The 27,233-nt window shown below is 41.6% G+C and overlaps 1 protein-coding gene across 1 annotated transcript in view; it reads right to left on the bottom strand.

Annotated features, from left to right (window-relative positions):
• Window positions 1-459: 459 nt before the first annotated feature.
• Window positions 460-27,233, bottom strand: part of LOC124285501 (probable chitinase 10) — a 43,115-nt gene continuing 16,341 nt past the window's right edge. The window contains 10 exon segments of the mRNA XM_046721742.1: window positions 460-854; window positions 2,555-2,892; window positions 4,339-4,475; window positions 5,840-5,959; window positions 9,453-9,638; window positions 10,290-10,395; window positions 11,342-11,417; window positions 11,420-11,465; window positions 11,572-11,830; window positions 12,492-12,684. Coding sequence (XP_046577698.1) covers window positions 679-854; window positions 2,555-2,892; window positions 4,339-4,475; window positions 5,840-5,959; window positions 9,453-9,638; window positions 10,290-10,395; window positions 11,342-11,417; window positions 11,420-11,465; window positions 11,572-11,830; window positions 12,492-12,684 — 1,637 coding nt within the window. The 3' untranslated portion in view covers window positions 460-678.

Consider the following 27,233-nt stretch of genomic DNA (forward strand, 5'->3'; position numbering starts at 1 on the left):
AGCCTTGGTTTGCCACCACAATAACCAAGCCCGTGGGTTTCATGAACACGGTGAACGTTAACGATTTGTCGCTTTGTTTTCCTCACTTGGGACTGACTTTATAAGATTTAACTGAAATATTTGGTGAATGCAGCGTAAAATCAAACACGGTCTGTATCATGATAGTTTATTTGATACATGCCAGTTTGATCTAATCTCCTCTCAAATCTATGTGTCACCAACATGGGTACAGATAATTTAGTGAAATTGGTTTTAGTTCAAGTTAGAAATTGTTCAGCCACCTTGGTCACATGAACACATTCATGCAAATTATTGAAGTCCAGAAACTCACAAAATGTCTTTATGACATACAAACTACTTGAAATATACAACAGTCACCAAACAGTCAGATAAACGTTAACCTGTTCAGTATATACTTCACAGATTTCTGTTTCCACAGAAATAAAAAACACTTTTTTCAAAATATTTTTATTCAAAAACTGTAACATCGAAAAGTTCGTGGGGTACAAATGTTATAAAATGAAATAATGATTTATCAGTCTATCAGATATGTTAATGCATACAGCCACTAAAACTTCAGTTATGTAAGTCAGTGAAACCAGATCTTTCTTTGCGGCAATGTGTTTTTTCAATGTTTACACAAATGGCAATCCGTGTCCAACGAAGAGATCCACTCGTTTAAAATCTGCACGTTGAAACCTGGCCAATGAAGTCACATAGTCTCACGGTAGCGTTATAGCCCGTCCCGGGGGGACAGTCGAAGGGGTAGTCGATGCCGAATACGCAGATGTGGTAGGACGTGCACACGAAGGGGTCAGGCACCCAGGCCACGATTTCGCCCTCACAGATGTTTCCTGAAATAGACAACACCACTCAGAACTAATGATTGTCAGTTCAACTTAAACAAACACATTTATTTCAGGTAAGCTCAGAGTCACCTAGCCTTGTTCCAAGGCTGTAGTGAATGCTAAATCCCTGGATGTATAGTAATTCTATCCTTTTAAAGTGGCAAGAACAGTTTGTTAAAGGGACAATGTGTTCTTTTTATTACTTTTTTAGAACACTGGGAGTCTGACCACCCGATCCCGTTAGTCGCCTCTGACAAGCATGAGTTGCTGAAGATCAATTCTGACCCGGATCTTCACGGATCTCGACATACCTGATCTGAAGAGTGAGTGGGTGAGTGAGTTTAGTTTTACACCGCTTTTAGCAATATTCCAGCAACATCACGGCGGGGACATCAGAAATGGGCTTCACACATTGTACCCATGTGGGTAATCGAACCCGGGCCTTCGGCGTGGCGTGCGAACGAACGCTTTAACCACTAGGCTACACACCGCCCTTGAACTTATCCGGTACTCACTTTTCTTGAGTTTTCACATTTGGAATCGAAAACCTTGACATAATTTATGTCAAAGCGTAGTCTTGAAAGAAGTTTAATTTCTTATTTGAAACTAGGGCCGTATTGCTCGAGGTAGCTGCCTTCCGACTGACTTATGTCGCCATCTTGTTTTTGATTCCAGTGGTCGGTCAGAGTTTGCGTAATGTTCTCACGTGACTTGCAACGTCCTCTGATCTTTACTGGCAGCTAGAACTACGATCTGAATTAATGATATTGAAGGATGTTTTAATCAAGATTCAAATTCTATTCTGTCTCATAGCAGTAGGTGATGTCTATAACTTGAGACGTCAGGAATATTCTGTGATCTTAAGCTGCACCCTAGTGACGTCACCTATTGTCCAACACCTTTTTGTTTTGGAACTTGAGCCGGATTTTCATGAATGTCCAAACGTGCTTTGGTGCCCTGGCTTCAACAGAATTATTGCATGTCGGCAATAAAGCTTAAAAATAATTTTAATTTTGAAATCTTATCCCAAAATATTAATATTTTCTCAAAATATATTGTTTTACTATTTTTCGTCATCATGTCATTGGCACGAACATCCGGCATGGTGACAGGTGTCCAGTACTCCGTATAAACCTAATGTTTACAGCCAGAGTGTGGTCCACACTCTCAAGCAGTGTGCGAAATAGTTTCCAAATTTTGCTAGCCAGTCGGTCAAGCTATGTTTAAAAGTTACTAGCCCACAAAATATTTCATTAGCCCGAAATTTGAATGTAGAAACTAAGCAAAATATTACAAAAATAGATGAGAATAGGATATTGTCGGCATGACACGGGTTTCATCATTAAGCTGCTAATATGATGACCATTGTTTATCAGGCCATAATCTTGCATGACTTAAAAGTGTGATGCATTTACAAAATGACCCCATGAAATTAGCCAGTCGGGCCAATGGCTGTGTAGATTTACTGGCCCGACTGGATTTAGTTAGCCAGTGGCTATTTCCCACACTGACTCTCAAGGATAAGATGCCGACAAACCTAGAATCTTAGTCGGGGCGAACCGGATTTGAACTATAAGTTTCAGGAACCGAAATCTGCATGCCGAATTGCGACTCTTACGAGTGGGTATCGGTGGCCTCCTTGTGTAGAGGGAGGGAATTCAAGGAATATATGTGGGTTTGTTTCACACTAGAAATACCACACTTACCACCGATAGGGGGATCCGGTCGACGGGTAGTTGGCCTTCGTGTGGTGGGTCTACGGGTAGTTGGCCTTCGTGTGGTTGGTCTGCGGGTGGTGGGTCTACGGGTGGTAGGTCTTCTTGTGGTGGGTCTTCGTGTTGTGGGTCTTCTTGTGGTAGGTCTACGGGTGGTAGGTCTTCTTGTGGTGGGTCTTCGTGTTGTGGGTCTACGGGTGGTGGGTCTACGGGTCGTAGGTCTTCTTGTGGTGGGTCTTCGTGTTGTGGGTCTACGGGTGGTGGGTCTACGGGTGGTTGGCCGTGTTGTCACCGGAGGCCTTGTGACTACATTTCCTGAACAGGTTGTCCTGTAAGAAGTTAAGGATCATCATCATCATCATCATCATCATCATCATCATCATCATCATCTCTTAATCCTTGATTTACAAAACAAGTCGCTTCATCATCACTATCATCATCATCATCATCTCTTAATCCTTGATTTACAAAACAAGTCGCTTCCGAGGAAGGTCATCGTTTTGGCTTTACGGCGGAGGACACCAGAAATGGGCTTCACACATTTTACCAAAGTGGGGAATCGAACCCGGGCCTTCGCTTCAACCACTAGGCTACCCCACCGCCCCACCTGAAATATAGTAACGTCGATAACTAATGTTGCTTACGTGAGTGAGTTAGACTGTGTATGTATATGTGTCTGTGTGGGAATGATTACGTTTAATATTTCAACTGCATGTACGTCATACTGCAGTATGTCTATGACAGGTAAACCAAACAACACGAGTCGGGGCGACTACTGGGTTAGAGCCAACGATCACCAGATCCTGAGAGACAAGAAAGCAGCTCTGAACTGCGAATAAATGACATTAAGCAGAATACACTTGTGAAAATAATGACATCTTTTGTCTAACGAATCTGGCTTCTCAATAATGTTTTAAGCTCATGCTAGGGCATGGATCTCGATTTTGTCAGTTTGTCCGCTTTTAACTGAACTCGTTACAACTGTCAAAGTACAAATATGATCATAAATATTGATAATATGATGATAATAGAATTGTATGTCCACTCAAATCTTGTATATCATGGAATGGAGAAGGTATTTTCCCATCGTCCGTCCTAAATATAGATAATTGTTTTCCGATATACGCTTGTGATTTGCTTATTTAGACAACTGGACCATGACTGACTGACTGAGTATGGTTTTACGTCGCTTTTAGCAATATTCCAGCAACATCACGGCGGGGGACACCAGAAATGGGCTTCACACATTGTACCCATGTGGGGATTCGAACCCGGGCCTTCGGCGTGACGAGCAAACGATTTAACCGTTAGGCTACCCCACCGCCCCACTGAGACCATAAGCAATACGACAGGATTTGTTTACTGCTGACCTAAATAATGATGCATGAGAATAGTTCAGGTTTCATGTTATGGTGATGTTTACATTTTCCAAATAGTCATGGTTATAGGTTATTTGTTTATAATTTATTAAGTAGGCGAGGTGAATGGGGTTTAACGTCGTACTTAAGAATAGTTCGATCATATGACGATGTACATGCGTGTGTATGTGTGCTTCTTTTTTTTCATAGTGCTAGCTCACTGAGATACCATGCCGAAGTTAAGCATGAATACCTCACTCAGACACTCTATACTGACTCCAAGCCGACCAGTCCTTGTTGTACTCATTAAAGCCGAGCAGCAGGCAGGGAACAACAAGTACCATAATATATCTTTTGATATGACGCGGCCTGGGATCGAACCCGCGACGCTTTGTATTACAAACATAACCAACGTACCCGTCTCTGTCAAGAAGACAGCTCTTGATTACATTCATCAGGGGGTATTTCTCACCGCACGATACCCCCGAAAAGTCATCCTGGTCCACAGCCCACACCATCCCGCCGCCGAACCCCTGTCGCATCAGCCAGTTCATCTGAAACACGTCATGCACGTGTAACTAATCGGTCTGAGCACAGACTATAATTATCATTTCAAGGACTGACTGACTGACTGAGCGTTTGTGTAGTTTTGTACGCCGCTTTGGTTTTATAGCAATATTCCAGCAATATCACGGCGGAAGGACACCAGAAATGGGACTTAACACATTGTTGCCCATGTGGGGAGCGAAGGCCCCAACAAGTACCATTCGGCGTCTTTTGACGACGCCAACGCTCTAACCTTCCGCTCTCCGGGCGGCTACCCCACCGCCCCGGTCATTTCAAGGAAAACATACAGCATCCAAGGGAGTGTTAAAGCAAAATCCTTCACAACTATTAGGATAGGATAGGATGTTTATACAGCGTACATATCCACGTAACTAGTACATGCTCAATCTCAACGGCACATCGTATTATCAATCTCAACTCCCTGGGGATCATACAACTCATGCAGCCACTAGGCGTACCGAGTTATTGTGGCTCTCCCATCCTTTCGAGGCACCCATTCACAGCTGGGCGGACTGGGATACATAGTCACAGTACTTTGTCCAAGTTTACTGCACGTTGCTGTATCCGCAACTAGATGTTTGCACGTATTCATGTGGCCACCATCTGGGAAAACTACCAACGGATTTGTGGGTTCCTTTAAGTGCACAGGGTTGTGCACCAATATGAGTGAAACATTATCTGCGGGTGTAGATGGCAACAAAATTTCAGCTGGTACAAATTTTGTTTCTATTTTTAAATTGTCTGAATAAAAGTAAAGTTCGGACGAGTAATGCTTAGCAAAATCACTGAGGTCGTAATTTGAAATTGATAATAAACACTCATACAGAGTTTGTGTGTGTTCATTTGTGACTTCAATGTAAAAATGGAATTTGTACAAATCAACAGACAGACATATTTTGTATCCACTATCAAAGGCCAAATGTCCCACATTACAACTGATTTGAAATAAAATTGATAACGAGAAAATAGAAATCTTTAATTAAGTTGTGTATACGAAGAGGTACACGTTTTTATAAACAAAAGCAATAGAGTGAATGTTGACATTCTTCCAATTTAGTACACTGAAAAATTGTCTGTTGACTGTCGAGAATCTGAATAAAATGGGGTATACATGTAGGTCTTAGAATAGTGATAAACATGTGCCCATACCCTTTATATATTCAAAATGTAACGCAACATTCACTACAATGTAACGTTGACATGTCCATTTTCAAATTAAACTAATGACAGTAGAAGTATATTCTACTTAAACTGAATTTGAATGTGTTTTGCTGGCATTGGTTTTTTCAATGTTCACGGAAGGCTGTGTGCGAAGACTACGTTTAACGCAACCCGAGTTATCTCCCTTTACCTTATTTGTGATGCTGGACTTGTCGTCGTATCCCACCCATTGATCTCCGCTGTAGCTGTACGGCACCTGGAGGGCGTCTGAATACTTCAGTGTGTAGCTGTTCAGTACCCCAGAGCACAGCTGGAATAATGATGGTGGACTTAGTACCTCTCCTTGCAGAAGACTACTGCGGCTGAATGTCAACACACACACACACACCGACACACACACGTAAAATACACACACATTATCTACATGGTTGACACTTTTCAAAATAATTACGTGGTTGTTTTTTTATAAATAATCCTTAAATACCAGGTGTGTACTTTCTTGTGTATGTTTGTTCATATATAAATACACACACATCATAGATATATATTCACACCTTAATATGCACTGAAAAAGACAGGTTCGTGATTTAACTCAGCACAGCCGTTAAATGGCGTTGCTATATACAATAATATGATGAAATGTCAGGCCATCTATTTTGGCAAACGTGTATTTCGCATCTCCAGCCTCATACAGCAAGAGGAATCGTGACTATCCGGCTTAGAATTGGTCTTTAGCAACCTATGCTTTTCGTAAGAGGCGGCTAACTGGATAGGGTGGTCAGACTTGGTGACTTGGTTGATACATGTCATAGTGTCCCAGTTGCGTAGGCCGATGCTTTTGCTCATGCTGTTGATCACTGTATTGTCTGGTCCAGACTCAATTATGTACAGTCCTTCGTCAAATAGTTGCTAAGCTGTGTGCAGCGTTAAGAAAAACAACAAACATAAACAAGGCAGATACAATATAAACACTATACGACCGATTTTTCACTAAATATGCTGTTTCTTTTCTGAAACCCGTGAAGGTCCGGGTTAGAATGAACCTTCAGTAACCCATGCTTGTCGTGAGAGGCGACTAACGGGATCGGGTTGACACATGTCATCGGTTCCCAATTGCGCAGATAGATGCTCATGCTGTTGATCCCTGGATTGTCTGGTCCAGACTCGATTATTAACAGACCGCCGCCATGTAGCTGGAATATTGCTGAGTTCGGCGTAAAACTAAACTCACTCACTCACTATTTTCTGAAACTGTAAAGTTTAAAAGGCTTTGCACCAGTTTGGGGTTTACATATTATAACGTAGATCACCTACTCACAAAACGAATCTTTAATAAACTTAGCTGAAGTAAATTTCACTTGAATTGTTTTTTGCTGAGTGTGCTATGGTATTAACATGATAATAACATCGTGGAAATTTGAGAAAACAAACGCAAATTCAGGGCAAAAAAGAAAAGGAAAACACAGGGAAAAGGAGAACCATAGACAAATACCTTACCTATTGAATATATTTGCTATTAAATGAGAACCAGACTCATCACCATATATACTCATGCCAATAATGGTTGTCACCCCCTCCCCACCCCAACACCACACACCTACCCCACACCCCCTCTCCAATGAAAAAATTTAAGGGGGTGACAACCATTATTGGCATGAGTATATGCTACTCAAACTATTATGTTTACGCTAACCTAACAACAAGAGAATATCCGGAAAACAATTTCGACCGGGGCACTAATTACATGGCTGAGGTTTAGATTGACAAAGAGCAACAAACTAAGAGTGTTGCTAGACGAAGGTGAAAGAAGGTGAATAAATTACATGATATATTAATGAAGTACGACCTACAAAATTTTAAAAAGAAACATGGTTTATTAAAAAACAAACCCCTAAACAGATAACAAATAGATATATTTTTTTCAATAAATTGTAAATATGTAATAAAAAATATACCAGGATGATTTTTTTTTGGGGGGGAGCAGTAACAGGTACACTATCATATATAACATAAAACAACAGGCTTTAAATAACACAAAGCAGTGTATCTACGTGCGCTTAAACTATGATCAGGTAGGGATACAGAAGGAATCCTCTTCTCCCTTGTTCGGGACAGAATTCAGTGATGCTCGCGAGGAGATTACTAACTAGCGTCTACCTGTCCGCCTTTGATGTAGCAACGTGTCGTCAGGTACACGGAAAGGTGTCTATAAACATGGAGGTCAGGTAAAGCATCCGCCCATACACAGGTAAGACAGGTACAAATATATATGTATCGTGACACCCCACGCTGACCCTGTACGGCCGGTAACGTAACGTCACCAGCGTGTGGTTGTCACTGGGGTGCGGCAACACGACTATAGTCTTCGTAACACTGCATCGTGATTTTTATATTATGTTTCAACTATCTCAGAATAGATAACATATCTTCATAGAAATGAAGACAGTGCTCGTCTTTTTGTAATGAACTGAGTATACGTAATGTTCACACTGTCTCATTGTGTTTATGTTCAATATCCGCTCGGGGCGGTGGGGTAGCCTAGTGGTTAAGGCGTTCGCTCGTCACGCCGAAGACCCGGGTTCGATTCCCCACATGGGTACAATGTGTTAAGCCCATTTCTGGTGTCCCCCGCCGTGATATTGCTGGAATATTGCTAAAAGCGGCGTAAAACCAAACTCACTCACTCACTCACTCAATATCCGCACTCTAGGGAATGGCGTTTTATCAAAAGTTGTTCGAAAATGATTGAATAACCCATCACTTAAATCTCAGAGTAAAATCTCGGGCTTCATTGATTATAGAAGAAGATAATTATTTGCTTCAGTATTACTTATTGCATACAACGGAAGCGCATAATATAACAGTATATTGCAATTTGTGGTTATTAAGACCAACGAGATAAAAGTGTCCCTATATGAACAATATTAAATTAAAGGGCGGAGAATACTAAAAAGTACATTCATAAAATACAAAATGCAAATTTGTAGAGAAAATAACTATAATAATATGGATCGAGTCAGGTGTCCGTTTTAAGGAGCATATTATCGAGCCATCAGTGCTGCGAGATATACAGGTATTTGACATCATACCTTAATACAGGTACATATTATATCGTGATATGAATTAAGAATGGATTGTTTTGAAATCATGTCAGTTAAACAGGGTTTTGTTTGTTTATTGTTTAACGTCGCTGTCAGCTGTGTTCCAGACATATGAACGTGGCCTATAAATAATCTCGTCTACGTAACTTGAATAGGATGGCAGACATCCACAACGTCAGCGACCGTAGTCGCCTCTTACGGCAAGCATGTCTTGCTGAACTCGGATTTTCGCAGTAGGAGAAGTTTACGTTCGTCAAACCAAAGAATAACATTTGATCATTCCCTACATGGATACAATTTGAGTTCAGTTATATTTGTGCAAAGTCGTTACAGTTACGAGTGAGTCACCCGTGAAGATTCGGCTTAGAATTGATCTTCAGTAACCCATGCTTGTCGTAAGAGGCGACTAACGGGATTGGGTGGTCAGACTCGCTGACTTGGTTGACACATGGCATCGTATCCCAGTTGCGTAGATCGATGTTCATGCTGTTGATCACTGGATTGTCTGGTGCAGACTCGATTATTTACAGACCGCCGCCATATAGCTGGAATATTGCTGAGTGCGGCGTAAAACTAAATGCACTCACTGACTAGGAGTCACAGCACTGATAATCTTCAAAACTACAATAAAAATAAAACATATTCACAATATCCTCTCTGAAGGATCAATCGTTGTTCCATTACTTCATGTCATTATCCTACCTCATAGAAGAGAAGAATGCCTCTCTCTCCTGAGATAGGCCCAGGTCTCCCTCCTTCTGTCACAGGGGCCCCGATGCCGTTGTTTTGGGGGTTTGCCAGTGTGAAGGACCGCCCATACATTGGCATGCCAACGGCAATCTTTGACTTCGGAGCACCCTTTTGATTCCAATAATTTGCGGTATAGTTCTGTAAAAGTCAAACAGTTGAGGTCAGTCCTTTTACAGGGTCTATTTGGATTAAGGTTTCAACCAAAGGGAAACGAGTAATTAATTTTACTGTTAAATAAAAACACTGGTTGTGTACAGTAAACCACGTAAAATGAACTCAAAGGAACCACTAAATATATTTTGTGAAAACCGCCGTATTTTGACTAAGCTATATAGCAAACGACAGTGACAAAAAGCAAAGCATAAAACCCACAAGAACCTCACCACCCACCCACCCAATGATACCAATAAATAAAACAATCACTTCGTTAGATTCCTGCTAGTTCTAGAGTTTTAGACGTGTAATTTGGTTGTCACACATATTCTTGGTTGGTAAAACCGAGGAAACTACACTAAAGAAGTTGTCTTGTCACATAATCGCATGGTAAGAATTCTGGTGAAAATGAAACGTGATTTTATTGTCTCGAAAGGAAAGGAAAAGGAAACCAACCATTCATCCAATCTCAGCCATATTGCAGCCATTACTCGCAGAAATCAATGCCATTCAATTTGTGGACTGAGTTTAAACAAATGAAGATAGACCACAAAGATTAGTAGCTCTAACGATCGGCTAAGAAGTATTGACACATACGACACAAAGACTGAACCTCTAGCCTAGTTGAAGACGTACCACGTTCAAGATAGACCCGTCATCGTAGAGCGGGCTGTTGTGACCAGTGACGGGGTCCCAGGCGCCGTGGAGGTCGTAGGACATGATGTTTATGATGTCCAAGTACCTGAAATTATTAAATTGTTTCTGTGAGTGTGATTGAGTAAGTTTAGTTTTACGCCACTTTAAGCAAAACTCCAGCAATATCATGGCGGGGGACGCCAGAAATGGGCTTCACACATTGGATCCCTGTGGGGAATCGACGAGCGAACGCTTTAACCACTGGGCTACCCCACAGCCCTCTTTCATTGTTTGTATCATTAACACGCCAAAACGTTCCGTATGTTTTCAAGGATCTCTACATTTCTGAACAGCTGCTTTATCACACAATGTGGTTGTACATAGAAGCTAACCCTGTCCACATCCATAAGAAATATCTGCTGAACGCAGAGTCGATTGTACAATTGTGACTATATTATGAGTATATATTTGTTTCAGCAGTATTACAGCTGTACGATGTTGTTTGTAAACAAATCGAGTCTGGACCAGGCAATCAGTGATTGTCACCATGCGATACTATATGACAGAGTTTGTATTAATGAATCACTATGAAATAGTGACGATACCAGGTGTTCGCGAAAGTTATTGTTTCATATTTAGTTCATGGCGTTTCCTGGAAATATATTTTCTGTAAATCAAGGGACGGTGGGTTAGCGTAAAGGTTCAAGCGGCCATTTGCCATGCCAAACACCCGGTTCGATTCTCCTCATGGTTAATGTGTGTAGGCCATGTTTGGTGTTCCTCAGGTTCTGTGGTGGAAATACATTAAATTACGGTTACAACGAACCAATTATAAATCATTATAACCGTACTTCGTTATAAGCATGTCAACAAATATATACAGGCATCCGGACTCAGAAAGGTTCGATGGATCCGTCAGTTCCTCATAAGCGTGTCCGTCAATTTACTACACGTGGCGTAAAACTTCATCTGCTTACATTAGGGTGCTCACTCTGCGCACACAGCATGGTATATCTGAACCAGTGCCATTGTCAACCTCGCAACTAACTCACTCAGATAATTCAGGAACTTCATATCCGCTATCCACAATGGCGGGACTCGCCGCTACTGCTGCTGTCAGTTGGAGACGGGCAGACCAGTGTCCCTCGCATCGGCTTCAAATCCTCGCCTCAGATCCTAGGATGGAAGATGTCGACCATCAGCCTTTATAAAATCAGCATCTTCAAAAGTAGGCATCTTAAAAGTTGTTATAAATAACACGTGTCTATTGACAAACTCTTACCCGACATAATAACGTAAAACGGCGCTTGTCCTCTGGCGGACTTCCCCGTGGTCCCCATCCGGGGTATTCCCAGTCAAGGTCAAGGCCGTCAAAGTCTCTGCTTCGTAGGAAGTTGATAGTCGAGGACACGAACTCCTGCCTGCTGGAGGCTGTGGAAGCCATTGCCGAGAAAGTCTGAGTTCCCATGCTCCATCCTCCAACAGCAAGCAGGACCTTCAGGTTTGGATTCCGCTCTTTTAGACTCATCATTCTACCGTATCTTGCAAAAAAAGACGTAACGTTGCTCAAAAGTTTGTGCTGAATACGTTCGGGTTAGTTCTTGTTTCATAGGGACTGAATGTCATCAACTATTAGCAAAAATGCTCTTATGTCAACCTTTTATGGCTTTAAGTTTAAAACAATTAATTCATTGCGATCATTAAAATTCTCTCAGCTTCAGGAACGAAGCACTTTATATCTTCACATGAATCATGTAGAAAGAAGCAAGAAGTCTTTAAAGGCCAGTTCATCCTGAAAATATTGCCACTATCACCAACAACCAACAAGTATAGTTGTCAGCTACCAGTCAATTAATCCGTCTTCGCAAATATTAGAGATAAAGCATATTCCTGAATCAGTCCATATTTGATGGCGTCTTTATATCGCGTGACTATCTGGAGAGAGTTATCTTTACGAAAATGGAGGTCGTTATGGAAAACAGAAATCCTCTGGGGGATAACAAATTATGCAGTAAAACAGTTTTGACATAAATTATACATGATACAGAATGTCTTGAATATCTGCCGGCAAGTGACATTGACACCAAATGTCCACGGGGTGTTTCAGTTCATACACATCAACTGCTAGTAAGGTATTGTTCCTTAAACACGGAGTAAGACAACACTGAAGATGTTGCCCATCCATTATTTCATGAAACTTACAAGCCTGGGGGAAACTCCGTGTCGTCATTCCACTCAGTCGGGATCAGGATGTTGCCCTGAAGGAAGGCGAAGGAATAGATGATGTGGGTGCACAGGAAAGGATCAATGTCCTCGGGAAAGAACTGCCCCGTCCCCAACCTGTATTGTGACCAGTTGGTGTAGTAGCAAACCACGTTGAAGTTCTGCGAGGCCACTGGAATGGAATGTCAGTTTAAGTTTACACTGCTTCTAGATATCCCCCAGCAATATCACAACGGGAAAGGCTCCACTCACTGAACTAATGTCCAGAATCCAGCCCGGGTTTTTAAAGCACGAACTCATCAATCATCATTTATCGCTGAGCCCCTTGCTGAAATTGATCTAAAACTGTTAATGAAAGGGGTACACGTTTAAATTATTTGAGAGTAACAGTAATTCGTGAAGCTTTATACAGCCCCTTTGTCATGATAGGATCTGCTGATCGTGGGCTAACCTTCACCCTTGATCTGTCTGAACCAGTTACCTGAAGCACTGATCTGGTCCGTCAAACACAAGTTTCTTGCAAGGGTTATAGATGTGGATAATGAGTTGCTCCACAGTATAAAGTTTAAACCACAGCATAAAGCTGAAGGTAGAACTACCTCGACACATTAGTGAGCTATCGCTAATCATTAGTTCCCGTTCAAATGCACTAGATGTAATAAATAAGTTAATGTTTCTATAGAACTTATGTTTAGTTTAGCTGTCCGCAAGATATACCGTGAAGAACTTTGAATGAAATTTCGACCAGGAAGCCTAGTGAATAATTGCATTATATATGACATCTCCTCTATCGTGACTTATAGACACACAACCTGCTCATATCATATCGAGTCCAACGTAATCCAACAAAAAAACTTTTCTATCGATGCTACCTTCTAGGTGTGAGACGATACACGAACATTACTTCTTCATCAAATGTCAAATGCTGGAACTGTTTGACTATAGCGTGCTTGAAGTACTGGTGTCGCATTCAATGTACAGTTGTCATGTGTGGTCAACGAATGGCACGACCTTCGCGTTTGTAGTACTTGTTAATTCAATCTGAGCGGCATAGGCCACTTGTAATTACAGTGTGATGGATCAACGTGTCATTTCAGGTCAATAGACATAGATGATGACTCTTTTGCTAATGACGTTAATGATGCATCAGTGCAAAGTTGTGTTTCACATTTGTTTTAGATGCTGTTGTCATGAGCTGAGTACGTTTGTGCTACGTCAGGCAGGAAACACACCCACCCAGTGTTTTGACCGAATTGAACCTGAAAATCAGAAGTATTTTGCGAAAATGAATCTCAGACTCTTTTGGACATGCACTTAATATCATTTCCCCCCTGTAAATTATAGCAGGTATGACTATACCAGCATCCGTAATGATTATACTTTAGACCATATTGCTTATAAAATACACGCACTGACTAATAGGTATAAGCAGCCTTTCCAGAAGGTGCCCTATCATTTGAATGTCGACACTAGTTATTGTTGTGCAACAGATCAAACATAAGATTGGTTATGATTCTGAAATTCTGAAACCCTGTAACGCCATGACAGTATACAGTCCCGTCAATCCACATGGTAGCACTTCCAGTGTATAAATGTAGACTTTCCCTAAAGACAATCCTCCAGATTAACCAAGTTTCACTGTATACAGGTTCTCACCTTCTTTTGCACAGAGAGCCAACAAAGAAGCCGCTATTAAATATCCAATGCACGACATCTTTGAAAGACAAGGAATCACTACTTCAGGGAGGAATCTTCAACTGATCCCCGTCGTAGACCGGAGTGCCTCTGGGTTATGCTCTCTCCCCACCTCTGTTTTCCTTAACAGAAGATCCTGATCACCTGAAGGGAAATGGGTGCGAATAGGATCTTACCATCTCTTTTTACCTTCAACTGGAGGAGGGAGCGTCAAATATTTGCGCGTTCACAGCTTAATCACCTTTCTCACGTGCTGCGCATGCTCAAAGAAAGTGTTGTTGTGGAATATTTGTTCAGGAACACCGTCAAATGGCGGTGAAAGTGATACTTCAGTGTAGCTTTATTTTAAGGTATTGTGTGACATTGATTGCCCTGTCTGTTGTGAAATAGATGTTAATTCGAAGTCAAACTTGTTTCACGAACATACATCCGCCAAACCCATCCAAAGAGAAGGCTGGTCAGTCGAGTCATATACCGACGGTAAAGATATTCAAAGACACGATCGACAATTTTTTACAGTTTATAATATTCTTATTGATCTGTCCATTAAACTCACTGTTGCTAATATACGTAAATTTTAATTCAAACTTTTTTGAGAATAAGGAATGTAAACAGTTATGATGAATAAGGAATACAGTGTATGTATTGAATTTCTATGTTATAATTATTCGCTTCAAATGATGACGTGCAGAAAAGGCATTTGAACGTGAAGACGGTTTGCTATCCTATGATGTAGTAAGCCAGCAAATCTATACTACAGCTGCCAGCATAGTTTGTCTGTTTTAGTGTGGTCACGGGATTCAGATGAGGCCTACTAAATAATCATGGCATTGTTAGAAAGTTAATTGCTGGGATTAGCTCCCAACACAACCGTGTCACCACTAGGTAATCCCCAACGTGCACGTTTCGCTGATGACCGTGAACTTGTGACATTTTGGGAACATTTTAACGTTCATCCCAAATAGCATTAAATACCGAATTGTCACAGGGACAGTCATTGCATACTTGTGTCATTCAACGTACAGCTTGACGCCGTGTCACCATAGAACTGGAGATTTCAGAACATATTTGGAAACAGAGAGTAAAACTTACATTGCTTGCTGTGAAGCCGCATCGTCTCGACACTCTTATCACATACGGGTACTGGTCAGGCATTGACCATAACAGTGAGTGAGTGTGTTTAGTTTTACGCCGCACTCAGCAATATTCCAGCTACATGGCGGCGGTCTGTTAATAATCGAATCTGGACCCGGACTTCACGAGTCTGACCATAATATGTAGTGAAGGAATCACCTTCCTGTATCAACATGCATATCATATGGACTCGTGTTCAAATGAACCGTACATCAGTTATTCTGAAGATGTTAGACGTTTTTAAATGCGGTACACAAGAAACACAACTAGTGGTCACCCATGTAACATGCTGTTGCAGGAACACGCAACATACAGAGAGAGGCATCAGTTAACCAAATTACGTGTCACTGATCGACCTTAAACGGAGAACCACTTTACGTTATGTCGCGTTAACGTCTTTGGATACTTGCAAAAGCATGACATGTGTTTTTTGACCACTGTTTTGTTTCGATAGATTAATGTTTGTTCAGAGTATGCTTGCGGATGACGACAAGCAGGCTCTTAATACTAGTTTCGTTTAATTTGGATTACATGTTTATTGTTTGTGAGAACCTGGTTTCGACATCTGAAACTAAAACGTCAACTCCACCTCGACAGGATTCCATGAGTACTCAGTTTCTGGCATCGGTGCCATCCTGATAAGTGTTTAGTGAGTGAGTGAGTTTAGTTATACGCCGCACTCAGCAATATTCCAGCTATATGGCGGCGGTCTGTAAATATTCGAGTCTGGACCAGACAACCCAGTGATCAACAGCATGAACTTCGATCTGCGCAATTGGGATACGATGATATGTGTCAACCAAGTGAAAGAGCCTGAACACCCGATCCCGTGAGTCGTCTCTTACGACAAGCATGGGTTGCTTAAGATATATTCTAACAGGGATCTTCACGGGTCGGTAAGAGTTCAAAGTCCTTTGTGTATGATGAAATTTAGAGTTAGGTGTAACACCGCTTTGAACAGTATTCAAGTTTTATCACGCAGTGTAAGTTTGATGTGGGATGTTAACTAACATGTACAAACAGTTATCATACTGAAAAAACAGGTCTTGAACCCGCCATCATAGATTCGAAGGGGCGACTTAGTGAGCTTGTTTTAACGTCTCTTTGAACAATTTTAGAGTTATGTCAAGGCTTATTAGCTTGATATGGGAGGAGAGTCCAACGTGATGCAGGTTCCAGAAGGCATGGTGATGCCAAACCTAGAAACATAAACGAGGTAAAATGGGATTCGAACCCACATTTACAGGTTTCTGTTGCCTTAGACGACTTGACCATTCGTGACACCCGCCTAATCCCAACTCCCTATAGCTTGAACAACCTCCACGTATACAGAGAACACCTGTACACAATGCAGTGAATGAAAAAAATCGTTTGGATTTTGAAGTTCTCGACAGCTTTTTATTCATGCAGGTTTCGTTTCCGACAGCAGTCCGTATGCGATGTTTTGTTGATTCGACGTACATCAAAGACATGGTTGTCCATTCAGCCTAGCAAGCTTGAAAACAGAACATGATAGTTGTGCTTAATTAACGCGAGAGGGCTCTAGAAATCCGCTTACAAACAGTCTACATGTTTAGCCTTCACCCGGCGTGGGGTGCACAATGAACAAACACAAACAGCGTATACGGATGTAATCAGGATCTCTAGGCTGTACATGATGGACATTGTACGCTGTAAAGAGGGCAAACGTTTCAACCTAAGCAAATTTCTGTCGCAAATAATGACATACGTCACCTAAACTTTGGTTTATGTTTAATTATTTCAATCGTTTTATATATATATTGTGAGTGAGTAAGTTTGATTTAGCGTCGCTTTTAGCAATATTCCAACAGTTTCAACGTTGTATCTGGGCCGTCGAACATGGGCCTTCGGTGTGAAGCACAACGCTTTTATCATATATTCTTGCATTCATATTGTACTTGGGCCTGTGGCCTTATACTGAATAAATTCAGAATGTTAAATAACATATTGGATCGGGTTAGGTTCATGTATTATTTATGTGCTGACCAGTTTAGTCTGCGACTACGAAAGCCTACTGCTGCCTCTTTTGAAGTATAAAATGTTTTTATCAGCGAAAAGGTTCCCCTCGTAAAAAATAGCGAAAAGTGACAACAACATAATGATGGTTTGTTAAACAACTTTTTTATTCGGGTGTCCAAAATTGTTGGTATGTGACTGTTCAAAGTTTGTTTTGTTGCATTTATTAGATTTTGTATTTGTAAGAAATTCATCGGTGTCAAATGAAATCAAACGGACTATACCATCTTTTAGTATGATCTTCCAGTCTCCGGTCTGTGCTCATATGATTTCCGAGGCCGTCTATGATATTAGGAATAATAAAAATGCTAAATGTACTAAACTGCTCGATTGACTTACAAGAACCTGAAGTGATATTTTTGCATATGTCGTTTAATCGAAAATAGCGTGGATGATTCAGGCTCAATTCTAACCAAGAAAAAGTACAAGACATACCATCATGGATATAAAGACAGTCACGGTAAGTGCTTGTGTTACTTCCCTTCAGGATTCGGAGTAGGCCTGTTTTTAGCAAACCGTTGTGGGCGGTTCCTGATGCATATTATTGTGTCCCAATTGCGTAGATCGATGCTTATGATTGCTTGAAGCATTTACTTTAGTGGCTTGATACTGTATTGAGACACTGATTGCACTATTCCAGCCAAATCAAGTCGGGTAAAGCCAACAACGGACTTACGTCTTTGCACCCATGTAGTGAAACAAGCGGCCATCGGCGTGAAATAATTAAAAATACATGACACTACTAGAAACTAACCTTTCTTGTCCTCACAAGACGTAGTTACTGGCATGTACATGGCAGAGGTGTTCTGACGCAACATCGGTGCTAACTTGAACATTAACCATATGTTATTAGTCGACTTGTAGACGTGGGGTCACCAGTGAAGCAAAGGATCATCCAAGTCCTGGAAGACCATTAACCGAGATTAAGTTCTAATTCGTCTATCAATGTTGATGGCTGAGACTGCCTCGTCTCCATGAAGATGGCAGATAACTTCTTTGAGTGGCATTTAGAAGTCGGTGTGACGAACAACGTTGAATTGCAGTTCTTTTTTTTGTTTTCATCAAAGTGTAATAGTCGTGGTTCTCAGAAGACAATCATGGCCAGTGACAGCTGAGTTAAGTTACATAGTGTGTAGGAACATGATGTGTAATCAACCTTGTTTGGACTTGGTCTAGAGTCCTAGGGTAAGAGAAAGCAATATGTTTCTTCATGTTAAAGTTTGTCAACCCAGTCAAAAATTGGTCGATCAAATGAACCTCCATGGACACGCATGGAATATCTGGATATGCCAGATGTGCTAACCTCCTTAGCTGACACCCATAATCAGTGACCGATTCATCCCTGCCTTGTTTACGATTTCTAAACTCCTGTAAGCTAAACACCGTTCTCTAGGATTAAACCTTTGTGTCAGAACGTTCTTAACGGCAGAAATAACTATTGAGCTGACCCATAGTTAAGCTACTGAGTAACCTTTGAGCATCACCTCTGAGACACATTGTCAATTGTTGAGCTCTCTCGCTATCAGACCACCTATTCCAATTGGCAACCTGTTCAAAGTGTACCACATAATCCTGCCAGTCACAAGATTTCCCATCAAAACAATCAGGTCTAACTTCCCTTCGTGAGAGTCGAGATGACCCACTAGCAAGCAAAGATCCAGCTGGATCGCTATGATATGTCTCATTTCCAGCCGATCCTAAACCTAAAGGCTGTGGTATAAGTGGCCTTGGGTCCAAACCCAGACTAGCTGACGGGATACCCATCATGTCTTGGTTAAGGTTTCCAAATGCCGACTTGTTAAATTGAAACGAACGGACCTACTATCTATCCTTCCACTATCAAACGCTGCACTATCCTCCATCCGACCAAAATTCAAACCCGGAAATGGCTGTTGGACTGAACCAGTCGCTGTCGCACTCTGTGAGTCAGCTACTCCAATATCTACTCCAACCCCCCAACCTTCATCCTCTCTATTCACTGGAAGAACATTAGGTGTGGACGTAACAAACTGCATTGGACGTGTAGCTACAGACACAGGAGGAATAACATGCGTCTGATTCAAATTACCAGGCTGCTCACTGGATGAGAAACCAGCGTTGGATAGTGAAAACAAGTCGAACTGATCCATGCTGAAAATAACCACGAACTACTCAAATAACCTCCCAAATTAATCTTATGCAAAAAAAACTACACTAAATCAATTAAGTTACATTGTTTACTAATTACTATCCTGCTATATAAATGTGCAAATTATTTTATTTCCCTAACTTTATTACATCCCGATCCGGGTCAGGGCACCAAATCTGTAATAGGCGTGGTTCTCAGTAGACAATCACGGCCAGTGACAGCTGAGTTAAGTTACATAGTGTGTAGGAACATGATGTTTAATCAACCTTGTTTGGACTTTGCGTTGTGTACTTTTATTTTTATAGGGGTGCGTTCGGGTTAATCTGTTCTCTACTCAAAACTCAGTGACCAGTTCGTAAATCGGGCATAAAGCCTATTGGGAAATAACAGACACAAGATAACACTGATAATAATTTATTACAAAAGACAACAAAAACTTAACAGTCTGTAAACTACACTTCTCTCTCACATAATTAAAAAAAACAGCTTTGTGAGAAAAAAAAACACCAAACCCCAATAACCTCTTCAAAATAGAACCTCCCGAAACCAACCCCGTCTAACTGGACATTACCCAAAGTCTATAACCTAATTCCTATTCCGTTTCCTACTCCTAATTCTCCCCCAACCCGACCTAACACTAGTTTAACAGGAACCTAACTTCCCCATCTCAACAATCCATAGAGAAACTTCTTCTGAAAAGCCACCCCAAACCAACCCCGTTTAACTGGACATTACCCAAAGTCTAAAGCTTAATACCTATTCCGTTTCCTACTTCTACTTTTCCCCCAACCCGACCTAACACGAATATACAGAACTTAGCATCCCCCTACATGAAACCTAACATTCCACTCTGCAAACGGGGAGGGAATGATCCTGAAACAGGACCTCGGGACAGAGATATTACCTGATGCTCGGATGACCGAAAGCTAGACACTGAATCCAGAGAGCCAGGTCACTTATATAGTGCTCTAGAACGACCTCTGACATGGGTCAAAGTTCACCTACTGATGACGGACGTCTCCGCCAATCAGAGCCTACCCAACATATTTAGCACCAACCACGGTGCCTACCCAATGTATCTAGCGCTACGATGAACGGTAACCCCGGTCAAGAAGTTGTCCCGTAGTAGAGCAAGTGAAACAATGTGCTACAAGACTATCTGGTAGACAGTTATTCTACATGTGGTACGTATAGTTTGAATATCCTGTTATGAAGCCCCTGCCCCCCTTACGCTATAATTTAACTTACGCTATAATTTAACCCAGTTTTCCTACTAATGTAGTTTTCTATATGTACCTTTTCTCGATATTGACTGTATGTGGTGCTCACATATAATGCCATTCAGACTCTGACAGCTCGACAACAAACAATACCAACAATGGGTTTGACTGAAGGTGGGATAAACAGAGGTGATAGACAATTCAACGTCAACCTTGACCAACCGGTGGGGACTAATGGAGTCATTCTTAATATACTCTCCCAAAAGGAAACGCATCATGAAAATAGCAATTTCATGTAGCAATTAATTAAAACATGAATTTTCATTTTACAAAAGGTTTTGCTCTGTTTATGAGTCCTATGGTGTTTATGTTTTGAAACATCACAACAGAACGCACCATCCGTAAAATACCCGTATTTAACAGCATGATTTTCAATTTCGGCGTGTAGTGTCACAGAATACACAATTCACATGTAATGCACGTGAAAGTTGGGGATCAGATAGTCTCAATGATGGGTATAAAAGGTTGATCGCTGTCTGTCGATTATTCACTGTATTTGGAATATTGTTGACGAACGCAAAATGCCACGTCTCAGTGAAGCCAACCGTCATATCGCCATTGGTTTGCTTGAAGCTGGCCAGTCTCAACGTGCAGTTGCCCGACGCATGAATGTTCACCAAAGCACCATTTCACGGCTCTGGGAGAGATATCGCCGGCAGAAAGCGGTAGCAGATGCCCCTCGTAGTGGGCGACCTCGAGCGACCACTGCGGCGCAGGATCGCTACATCCGGGTACATCACCTGCGTCATCGAACAGCTACGGCGACCAGTACCGCTCGACAAATACCCGGATTGAGGAGGCTTTCTGCACAGACCGTCAGGAACAGGTTAAGAGAGGCTGGTTTATGTGCCAGAAGACCTTATTTTGGCCCTGTGCTTCTACAACAACATCGTCGACATCGAGTTCAATGGTGCACCAACGTTCAGGCCTGGAACCTACCGAATTGGCGTAGAATCTGGTTCAGTGATGAATCACGATTTCTATTGGAACGACGCGATGCAAGAATGCGGGTGTACAGACGTCGACGTGAACGTTTCGCCGACGCTTGCGTTCCCCAGGTGGACAGATTCGGCCGGACCAGTGTTATGAAGTGGGGAGCGATCACCTGCCGTAGGAGAAGTGATTTGGTGATGATCCAGGGCAACCTGACAGATCAACGGTACTGTGACGAAATCCTACGCCCACACCTCCTTCCAATCATTGATCGCCAGAGGGAGTTGTTTCAACAGGACAATGCCAGGCCCCACACAGCACGTCACACTAGAGACAGAATCACAACATCAATGTGCTCCCCTGGCCCTCAAGATCACCGGACTTAAACCCGATCGAACTTCTGTGGGATGCCCTGGACAGACAGGTGCGACGCCGTAACCCTCAGCCCCAGACACTTCAGCAACTCGCACAGGCACTACAGGCAGAGTGGGCTGGGATTCGGCAACACGAGATTCTGAGACTTATTCGTTCGATGCCGAGGCGATGCCGTGCAGTTCTGGATGCCCACGGTGGTCACACGACGTATTGACTTCAGCGCCACCACACGTCTCCATGTGACACTCAAACTGACTTTCCTCTAGTTGGTGCAAAGACGGATAAGTTCCCAGTGTGCAATTTCGCTATATTTCATTGACTCATGAAGCCTACAAGATGTTTCAAAATAAACATAAAAATACAGTTGAAATTCCTATATGCGTTTCTTTTTGGGGAGAGTATATATTGTTTTGAACAAATATTGACTGTTTCAGTGTCAATCATACATTGTTTGATGTAGATCATTAATTGCAAAAGGACTTTATGGGAATTGCACTTTGGGATGAGTAATGACACAACAAAAAAATGCATGTACACTTTTCAAATATGGAAACGCATAAGCCATTTTTAGAAGGATTTATTGCGTTAGTTTAAGAGCAAATATTTCATGTAATTTTAATGGTAAAAGGGTGAAAATTGACACATCTATAGACAAAGAGTTCGCCAACACAACAGTGGCCTTGTTGTGTTTCTGTTTACTTGAGTCCACGAAAGTCAGTACTTTGTATGGCCACCTTTGGCAGCGATTACTCCTCGGCACCGTCTCGGCACAGACTGGATAAGTCGACGAATTCGATCTTGCGGAATTCTTCCCCACTCTTCCTGCAATGCGATGACCAGTTGTAAGTGTCTGAAGCGTGTTTTGATCATAGGTCATCATAGGCGTTCTATCAGGTTTAGATCTGGTGATCAGGAAAGCCATGGCAAGACATTGATGTAAGAATTGGCAAGGTAGCGGACCGTGACGCGTGCTGTATGTGAAGTAGCGTTGTCATGCTGGAACAACTCCCTCTGTCTAACCATGTGACGTGCAAGGATTTCGTTGGTGTGCCGATTTGCTGTCAAATTCCCTAGAACCACCACTAAATCAGATCTTTGTGTACTGGAAATTGCACCCAACACCATGACACTGTCTCCACCGAATCTGTTGACCTATCGAATGTAATTAGGGGCAAAACGTTCATTTCTCTGACGGTAAACACGCTGTCTTCCATCTCGCCGATGAAGAAGAAATCGTGATTCATCACTGAACCAGAATCGCCTCCAGTTTCTAAGGTTCCAGTTCCGGACTCTACGACACCATCGCACGCGTTTGCGCCGATGAAGTCTCTCAAAACAGGGGCGATAACTGGCCTTCTTGGTCGAATCCCCACTTCACACAATCGATTCCTGACAGTTTGGTCAGTTGTGGCAAGACGATGACGCAAGTGAGCAAACCGGATGTAGCGGTCCTGGGCTTGGGTGGTAGCTCTTGGACAGCCGCATCTCGGGCGATCTTTGGCGGAAATGGTTTGCAGGAAACGATCCCAAAGGCGAGATATAGTGCTCTGATGAACGTTGAGCGGCCTCTGGTGATATTTCGATTGGCGGCACTTAGTCGTGGCATGATGATTTCCTCTTTTCCAGGTAAAAACGAATGACAAAATTAAACACAACGTTTGCCCTTTTATAGTGATCGATACCGCATGCTTTTCCGCTTACTTGCACGTGCTTTGTGCTTTGTATGTTTTCTTGGTGACGTTTTAGCGAATATTTCTTCAAACGCTTCTGAAACAAGGGGAAAAGTTAAAATTGCCGCGTTTTGGCGCTGAAGCTGTTTACAATCACACAAAGATGACGTTTTGGAAAGAAAAAAATATATTTGTAATGTTTTGGATGCAGCTACATGAGTCTAATATTCTCAAAAGTCACCTATGCGTTTCTTTTTTTGAAGAGTGTACTTAAACTGCAATTCCTTATCCAGCAACAATTGTTCCTCCTATTGGATAAGGATATGTTAGTTTTAGTCGTCCACGTGTGTTATATACGTCAACAGTTCCTGTTCTAACAACATGCAGAAAGGTACCAACGATGATAATATCGGAGCAATCGGTGCCACGAAGGTTGATCTTCTTCCACCGCTTCGTTTTTAAGAAGTAGATATACAAATGAGCTACATTTTTGCAACACCACATGATCCTGTTATGGGCTGCTGATATACAGGTAACAGGAGTACAGGGAGTGGCTGTGACATACCCATGACATGCTGTCTGATTATGAATATTTCTTCTGACGTTGTAGCGTACTTGGCATAGTCTCGTTTGATTCACCAGAATAAAGAACAGCTGTTTTGTGCTAATGTCAATTGCAGCCCCACGCACTTGTGTATTGAAAGTTGCTAGTTTTATAAGCCGACCTGTTGTCCTGACTACGTACACAGATGGTTGCGATGTTTTAGTTGTGTATATTATGTCACCTGATATGGCATCGTTTAGAAGATATTTTAAAGCAACACCCGTCTCCACAACAACACGGGGAGGACTCCCGGTTAAGCATCTCTTATAAATAATTCCTGATTTTGTCGACAGAATCACTACATTCCTCCTGGAGTCAAACAATAAGGTCTTAGATGAAGCCTCGAAGGGCCTCACTTCCAAGCGTGTAAGACTGTGTCGCTGGAAGGAGAATATATACAGTTGGTAATTGTTGTTTGGGTCTCTTTGTGCACACAGAACATTTATCCTCAGTTCTTGTGTGTTACCGTGCTTTTGGAAGAGTGATGGAGGTTTGCATATTCGTAAACGGCCAACGGATTTAGTTGAGTCAGCATATGACAGTCCAGCAGCCGGTGTCTCGTACGCGTCATGTCCCTGCCTTGCGGTCAGATGGGTATTGTTAAATGGAAACACTTTTTTGGATGGACACACTTCCCTGCAAGATCTACTTCCAATGTTCTTGATGTAGATCACTGTTGTATGATACACCAGGCGCACTAAGGCAACTGATGGTGGTGCTTTCTCAGACCCAAAGACTGTGGCAAATAGATGACAACACTTCATCACATTTCTGTTTGGTCTCCACACGGCAGTAGTGCACGACTCCTCCGAGCAACAACTTAATATACATTGTTTTTCACTCTGAGTCAGGTTACGATCATCTTGCAGAATACCGTTTGGACACGATACCACATTGTGACTACGGGTTGGGTGAATATTAGCCAGCAGACAGCTCAGTAGAAAAGCACTGGCACCGTCCATGATTACCGAGAGTCTGGAACAGCTACTATGCAAACCTGAAGATAAAGTTATTATCAACCTAATAGAAAGAATACATACATATCTTATGAAGGCATATAGATCCCGTGGGAAGACAGACATTTTAACGCACCTGACAGAAAATCATTTACGCTGACTGACTCCTGAAAGAGTTCCCACCAAGACGCGCTCGAAGGTATAAATCAGATTATAAATCTTGTATGGCCGCCATAAAATAAAAGTTGATGGCCGCCATAAAATAAATGGTATTCACTCGCGCACGTATGTGTGTCTGTGCGTGTGTATGCATGCACCTATACTTTCTTTGTGTGCGACGTTTCAAATTGTGGCCTTGATTAGATATTGATTAGATGCTAAACTTTGGCAATTTAGATGATTTTGAAAAGCGATTCTCTATCTCAAAATCTATTGAGTACAATTTGCCTAATCTCGTCATAAATGCCTGTCTTGGAGGATGACCTGCTATAACACCACGTGTCAGTTTTGTTGTATTCCAAATTGATGCATGTTTTCTTGAAGAACAATTGTTGACATTAACGTGTGGAACATTTGTCAAACAGTAGGAAGTATATGCTTCAGAAAATATATGAATAAAGAATAATCTGATGCTGACAACCACTTTCTGAAAGTGCCGATTATTATATATTCAGGTAAACTACTGTACCATGGCAATCTGTAGAGAACGGCGAGCCCTGATCAGCATCCAGATTACAAAGCTGATAACTTGTTTACTTGTTTATTCCTTTAATAGGCCAACGGCCAACATAACAAATACATCATACATACTGTCAAAAGCGCATTGCCAACATTTGCCTCCCCCCTCCCCCCACCCAACCCAACCCACTTGCAAAGACCTTTCGTGACAGAAGATAGCACTAAAAAGGAAATAAACATTCATGGATAATTCAGATTATAGTTTTGCTTTACCTGAAATATATGATAAACAAATTTGGCTAAGTTGAAGGTTAATACTTCAACTTTAGTTTGTAAAAGACTTATAAACTTCATCATGTTTGGAGACTTGTATACGTCCAGAGGTAGGTAGCGACGTCTAAATGTCAAGTACTTAGGATAAACATGATAACATGATATTCATCCTCTATGTCATTTTTGCAAAAAAGGACATAATCGGTTTTCTAAAGCTAGTTTTGGTCGAGCCCATCTTCCTTTCTCAATCATAAGTGAATAGGAAGATAATCGTAGTCGTGTCAAGGCTACCCTATAGTTTATAATATCAATTTGAGATAAATACTTTTCCATGGTAAGTGATGATTTGATAAGCAAATATATATATTGTTTCACTAAGTGAACTGACATTATATTTCCACATTTGAGAATGTATATCAATAACCCTTTGTCTAAAAGCACTGATAAATGCTGTTCAATTTAGAGTCACTTTCTGTTGTAACCAGATAAAACCATATCCATAATGAAACAACAAGTCTCTAATGAGAGTAACCCATGTCGTATATGTTGGATTCTGCCGAGCATTGTCGACTAGAGCCCTATATATAATGCTTATATATCGGTTTCCGTCACAGGTGATAATCTTAATCCAATATTTCACAATGCGTACCAATCTATTGGTAATCAATGGCAGTACGCCCATTTCACTGATGGACAAAAACTTTTAGCACGCAGAATGGCGTTGATAAACTTTATGGATTTCGATAGCTGGCGCTTCCATAAATCCCCGAACTAAACAGCCATAGCATAAAATTGGCAGTACCTGGCTTTAAACTTGATACTGCGCAGCTATATGGATTGGACAACAATATTCGTTGTAACGAAAATATGGATTTCATAGCCTGCTCTGATAGAGTCTTTTTGAAACTATTAACATTTGCTGAGAAGACAATACCAAATATTTGAAACTATTAACATT

The sequence above is a fragment of the Haliotis rubra genome, unplaced genomic scaffold (assembly GCF_003918875.1).
Source record: "Haliotis rubra isolate DU_JTF1 unplaced genomic scaffold, ASM391887v1 Scf360, whole genome shotgun sequence".
Lineage (NCBI taxonomy): Eukaryota > Metazoa > Mollusca > Gastropoda > Lepetellida > Haliotidae > Haliotis > Haliotis rubra.